The 6,509-nt window shown below is 45.6% G+C and overlaps 1 protein-coding gene across 1 annotated transcript; it reads right to left on the reverse strand.

Annotated features, from left to right (window-relative positions):
* Positions 1–769: 769 nt before the first annotated feature.
* On the reverse strand, positions 770–4,643 carry LOC147991743 (uncharacterized). The gene is made up of 6 exons (XM_087538792.1): positions 3,833–4,643; positions 2,174–2,527; positions 1,723–1,906; positions 1,497–1,599; positions 960–1,379; positions 770–808 (listed from the first exon to the last, which is right to left on the reverse strand). Exons 1-6 carry the CDS (start codon positions 4,641–4,643, stop codon positions 770–772), a joined length of 1,911 nt encoding a protein of 636 aa, XP_087394918.1.
* Between the last annotated feature and the right edge of the window lie 1,866 nt (positions 4,644–6,509).

Below are 6,509 nucleotides of genomic sequence, written 5' to 3' on the forward strand. Positions count from 1 at the left end.
GGCATACGTGTTTTTTGCGCGCGGCGCGACCGACGCCTGTTGGAGATGCTCTAACACAGCTTTCCAACACATTTACCCTATGCTACGTGCAAGATACACACACAAACCAATGGAGGCACAACACGCCCACCGCTGACATAAATCATTAGCATGTTGGTTCATGGTATCAGTTGGGAAGCGTTCCTACTCTCCGCAGAGAGCCGCGTGGTGTTATATTGATCGAGTCATGAAGCCCTTGCCGTGGCTACAAGTTGCACCTGATTGCTAGGATCCAGGTTGTTACATGGGATAGAGTTTGAGGTTGTTACGGGAGAGGAAAGGAGATAAATAGTTGAGATTACATCATCTATAATTCTAACACCCTCCCTTAATCTCAACTACCCTACATTAAGATTCTTCTTGAATTCTTCAATTAGCTTGACTGGCAAAGCTTTGGTAAACCCGTCTGCAACTTGATCTTTGGAGGGAATGAACCGTATGTCTAGCTTCTTTTCTGCAACTCTTTCTCTTACAAAGTGAAAATCAATTTCTATGTGCTTGGTTCGACCATGAAACACTGGGTTTGCAGAAAGATATGTGGCTCCCAAATTGTCACACCACAAACATGACACACGACGCTGTTTGATACCCAATTCATTGAGCAATGATTCAACCCAAATGATTTCAGCAGTAGCATTAGCTAGTGACTTGTATTCGGCTTCAGTGCTTGACCTGGATACTGTGGCTTGTTTCCTGGCACTCCAAGAAATGAGATTAGATCCAAAACATACTACAAATCCTCCAGTTGACTTCCTTTCATCACTGCATCCTGCCCAGTCAGCATCAGAAAATGCACTAACTAGAGTAGAGTTAGAGTGCTTGACTTGAAGTCCCAAACTCACAGTATGTTTGATATACCGTACAATTCTTTTGACAGCTGTCCAATGTACAGTAGTAGGTGCATGAAGATATTGACAAACCTTGTTAACAGCAAAGGAAATATCAGGCCTTGTCAGTGTCAAGTGCTGTAGGGCTCCTACCGCACTTCTGTATTTTGTGATCTCTTCTTCTTTGAGCAGTTCACCTTCAAAAGCTGAAAGCTTTTCTGAAGAAGATAATGGTGTAGGTGAAGGCTTCCAATCTTTCATCCCCATACGAGCGAGAAGTTCAGTGGCATACTTTTCCTGGTTTAATGTTATACCATCTTGAATCTTCTTAACTTCTATGCCCCAAAAGAAGTGTAGATCACCAAGATCTTTCAAAGCAAATTCTGAGCTTAAATCATGCAGGAGAGCATTAGTAGCACTTTGTGAGGAGCTTGCAACTATAATATCATCAACATATACTAGCAGGAATATAGTTATGCTTGCTTTGTTGTAGATGAACAATGACGTGTCAGCCTTAGATGCAATAAAACCCAAACACCTTAACTTAGAGCTTAACCTTGAATACCATGCCCTTGGTGCTTGCTTCAAGCCATAAAGTGCCTTATCAAGCTTGCACACGTGATGAGGTACCTGCTTATTTACATATCCAGGCGGTTGTCTTATATAAACCTCCTCTTCCAGAACACCATGCAAAAACGCGTTCTTGACATCTAGCTGTCTCAAGCTCCATCCCCTGGACACATAAATAGCTAGCACAAGTCTAATAGTTGCGGCTTTGACAATAGGACTAAAAGTATCTTCATAGCCCAAACCATAGCGCTGTTTAAAACCTTTTGCAACCAAGCAAGCTATATACCTGTCAATGGAGCCATCTGCCTTTCTTTTGATTCTATAAACCCATTTGCAGTCAATGATATTTTTACCTCTTTTCTCTGGTACAAGATGCCAAGACTTGTTCCTCATAAGCGCTGAGTATTCTTCATCCATTGCTATTTTCCAATTGGGATCCTCAAGTGCATCTTCTACATTTGTTGGTTCTCCTGCAATGCACAACATACCATATGGAACAGTACCATCAGTTCTGATTTTTGGATTTCTTATACCTTTCTGCGACCTTGTCATGACACGTGAAGTTGTGACTTGTTGGGGCTGACTCTGACGTATGCGTGGCTGTCATGCTACAGGAGATGGCACAAGCGACCCATGCGCAGAGGATCCCGAGGAAACAGCAGCGGATTCCTTTTCCGCAGCAGATCCCGAACCGGATTGTGTAGCCTCACATGTGCCTGATCCGCTAGCCCAGGCACCCGCAGAAGATCCGCCGCTGGCCGCTGCATGTGATAGGGATCCCGATGCAGGCCCCACCGAATCTGCCATCGCTGTTGCTTGCCCGCGCGTGGGACGCGGTGCGGTGCACGGCTCGTCCGCTTGCGGTGCCGTGGCGCTCGCGGATTGGTGCGGCTGAGAGAGTCCAGCGGACGCGTAGTTCGGGGCGTATCTGCGCCCCCGATCCGAGGCGATCAGGCGAACAGGAGTTCCAGGTGACTCCAGATCCGCCTCGTGCTCCGCGTTAGCTTCGTTTTCTTCTGGTACATGAAATATTGGCTCGTTTTCAGCAAAATTCTGATCATTTTCTCGACCATTTTCTGCGCCGTTTTCTGCTACATGACCATGCACACATGGAGGCACATTCCTACCAGTATAATCATCAGTTTGATTAGTACAATCGTTGCCCCCATGATCAGAGTTTTGGAGATGTGGCGGAAGAAGAAGGATTTCTTGTTTGAGAAGTGCTCCGGCATTAGGATGAAGCGATTCAAAGGGAAATACCGACTCATCAAATACTACATCACGAGAGATGTAGACCCTGCCAGTAGAGACATCGAGACATTTGACTCCTTTGTGAATGGGCCTATACCCAAGAAACACACACTTCTTTGAGCGAAAAGAAAGCTTGCGTGTATTATATGGGCGAAGGTTGGGCCAATAGGCACAACCAAATACACGTAGTGATTTAGTCAGGAGATATGCCAAGGAGGCGTGTGATGGGAGTTTCATACTTTATGACCTTGCTAGGTAGCAAGTTGATGAGGTACGTGGCAGTTAAGAAGGCTTCATCCCAGAATTTCAGTGGCATGCAAGAATTTGCTAGTAGAGCTAGTCCTACTTCAACAACATGGCGATGTTTCCTTTCAGCGGAGCCATTCTGTTGGTGTGCATGAGGACATGCAACATGATGCGAAACGCCAAGTTCTTGAAAGAAGGAGTTTAATTTTCTGTATTCACCTCCCCAGTCGGTTTGCATGGCAATTATTTTAGTGTTTAATTTTCACTCAACAAGATTTTGGAAATTCTTGAAGACTTGGAAAACTTCAGAACGTTTCTTGAGGAGGTAGATCCATGTAAACTTGCTGTAGTCGTCAATGAAACTAACATAGTATAAGTGCCTACCAACAGAGACTGGGGCTGGTCTCCACACATCAGAAAACACAAGTTGCAATGGAGCAGTGGAAATACTAATAGATATAGGATATGGCAACTGATGACTTTTAGCTTGTTGACATGGATCACAAACAGACTCAATGTTTGACTCATGAGAGTACGGAAGCTTATTCTTGCTAAGAACAAATTTAACAATAACTAACGAAGGATGACCTCGTCTACTATGCCACTTTGATGAAGAGGACTTGACTGCAACTAAAGCTTGTTTATTTGATGGTGATGATGAAGATATGATCGGTAGAGACCTCCCACGCACTTGCCCCTAAGAAGGATTCTCCTCGTGTCCAAGTCCTTTACCAAAAATAAATATGGATAGAACTCAATGAGAACACGGTTATCAAGAGTAAATTTATGAACAGAAAGAAGGTTCTTTGATGTTGTGGGCACATATAAAACTCTTTTAAGATGCAAGTTTTTCATGGGGTTTTTGACAATTGAACTACCAACATGAGTGATTTTCATACCAGAACCGCTTGCAGTATGGACTTGGTCATGTCCACGATATTTGTCTCTGATTGTCAGCTTGTCGAGATCCCCTGTGATGTGATTTGTGGCAGCAGTGTCAACATACCAATTTGTATCAACGTCGTAGGAGTTGGTGACCATGTTGGCTCCCTTCTCCTCATGTTCATCTTCATCATCATATCGATGCCAACAGTCACGAGCACCTCCGGGGTGATGCTTGAGACAGATTTGGCACTCTGGGTAGTCCCGAACCTGCTGTTGGCATTGTTGCCGTGGGCGACCGTGGCCACCTCCACCGCCGCTGTTTCCACCAGATGGAGCTGGGGAGGAGCGCCTGCCTTGGCCGCGCCCCCTGCTGCTGCTGCGTCCGCGGCCTCTGTTGTAACCGCGTCCGCGTCCCCTGTAGGCTAGGTTGGCTGAAGTCTTGAAGCCTGCATCAGGGCCATCGCCGAGCATCTCCACATGCTGATCAAAAGCTGTGATCTGGGCAAACAAATAATCTACGGAGATCTGGTTCTTCACTGCTCCTATGGCCGCCACAACGGGATCATAGTCCCTGTCAAGGCCGGCAAGCACGTAGTCAACCATCTCTGGATCCAAGACGGGTCGTCCTGCCGCTGCGAGCTCATCCCCAAGGTTCTTCATCCGAGAGATAAAGGCACTGCTGGACATGGAGCCCTTTTTTGTGTTGGTGATGGCGATCCGTAGATTGGTGATGCGCGATTGGGATTGCGAGGCGAACAGAGTGGTGATGGCAGTCCAAAGCTCGAACGTCGTCTCCTTGCTCGCAACTTGGGTGAGAATCTCCATTGAGAGGGAATTCAGGAGGTGACTTAGGACTTGCTGATCCTTTGAAATCCATTGTGCGTACAGAGGATTGGGTTCTAGGGCAGTGGTTTTATCCGCCTGCTGCCGCTGCACCGTCTTCAGTGGCGCTGCATCTGATCCATCCAGAAGGCTGGTGACCTGCGCTCCTCACAGGCCCGACATGACCTGTGCCTTCCACAAGATGAAGTTAGTCTTGGTGAGCTTCTCTGATGGGAGAGCGCCAAGGTTGATGGATACGGTTGATGGGGACAACATGGCGACGATGGTCGAGGAAGGTGACTATGGTGACGATCGTGACGAGGGTAGAACGAGGAAGGAGGCTGCTGGCTAGATCGATGGGAAGAGGATTGCTCTGTATACCATATCAGATGGGAAGCGTTCCTACTCTCTGCAGAGAGCCGCGTGGTGTTATATTGATCGAGGCAAGAAGCCCTTGCCGTGGTGTACAAGTTGCACCTGATTGCTAGGATCTAGGTTGTTACACGGGATAGAGTTTGAGGTTCTTATGAGAGAGGAAAGGAGATAAACAGTTGAGATTACATCATCTATAATTCTAACACATGGCTCACCATGCTTTACACTGAGATCAAATGCCTCATTCGATTTGATCGATGGAGCTGGGCGCACGCGTGTGGAAGAAAGCAATGGCGCGTTCGAAAATTGATGCGCGGGGTGGAAAAGGAGGCGGCCATCTGGCCGGGCACAACCATCTTGACGGAGTTAGCCGATGCTGTGACGGCAACAGCTAACTAGCGATGGTGTGCAACTGATACAGGACGCGTGCACTCCCTGTACGGGCATGTGACCGACGTCGTCGCGGCAGGATAAAAAAAGGTCGTGAAAAAATATCTGTCTGCCCGTCAGGCTATCATGACTTGTGTTTTTACGCGGTACAATCACATATGCTTATAGAACACGTACATAGGTACGGTTTTGCTAATTTACAGCCGAGTGATTTACAATTGGTTTTCATTCAAATTTCTGGCCGTTTGATCTTGTGCCAAGATCTGCGCTGGGTCTGGGTTTTTTCGGACATTTTTTTTCTGTCTGTTACCGGGTGCGCTTTCGTTTCCCAGCCAGCCCATTACCGCCTATCCCCTGGCTCTCTGTCTTTTTTTATTATTCTTGTCCTTCCTCATTTGTTGGCGAGAGTTAAAGTTGAGAGAGGGAGGCGATTCTTGGTGATTTCCTCGTCATCTGATTCCGATCTCCTCCTCCTCTTCTTCAGATTGATTTCTGCTTCAGTGTTGTGTAGTTTCAGTTGGTTATCCTGGTCTTCTCCCTTTCACCGTTGAATTTCTTCTAGATCTTGTGAGTCGATTCGATTTCCCTTGTGTTTGATGTAGATGTAGGTGTATGTGTACTCTTAGAGGTGGATTTTGGCGATTTTTTTGCAATTACAGTGATAGGCGGATGGATGTAGCAGTGGATCCGATTCCCCTATTGATTTTCTTTCTGCTAGCCTGGGCGTTTGATTCCGCTGACATTTTTTGTTGTTAGATGCAGGGATGTGTGTTATTAGGTAGTAGTTGCATCTAAGTTACTGCAACTTCATAACTGTAATTTCATTTTAATTACAGTGTATTTTCGTCTGAAATCACAGAGTAGTGACACTGTAATTATAACCTTTTTTCTATGTTTTGGGTAGTGTTGCATCTAAGTTTACAACAACTTCAAGATTGTAATTTCATTTTAATTACAGTGTAATTTCCTCTAAAATACAGAGTAATCGTATTGTAATTATAGTGTTCTTACAATATACTTGTAATTACAGTGTAATTTTCAGGGTAATTACACTGTAAATCGCACTGCTATTTACTGTTATTACAGTGCAATTTCTCTATAATT

The sequence above is a fragment of the Triticum urartu genome, chromosome 1A, assembly GCF_056163025.1.
Source record: "Triticum urartu cultivar PI428250 chromosome 1A, HENAU_Tu73, whole genome shotgun sequence".
Taxonomy (NCBI): domain Eukaryota; kingdom Viridiplantae; phylum Streptophyta; class Magnoliopsida; order Poales; family Poaceae; genus Triticum; species Triticum urartu.

Coding starts and splice junctions, on each gene's coding strand:
- LOC147991743 (XM_087538792.1), bottom strand. CDS start 4,643: ATGGAGATTCTCACCCAAGTTGCGAGCAAGGAGACGACGTTCGAGCTT. Junction 2,528..3,832: donor CCATACTGCAAGCGGTTCTG/GTATGAAAATCA, acceptor ATGGTCATGTAG/CAGAAAACGGCGCAGAAAAT. Junction 1,600..1,722: donor GCAGATGGCTCCATTGACAG/GTATATAGCTTG, acceptor TTATGTGTCCAG/GGGATGGAGCTTGAGACAGC.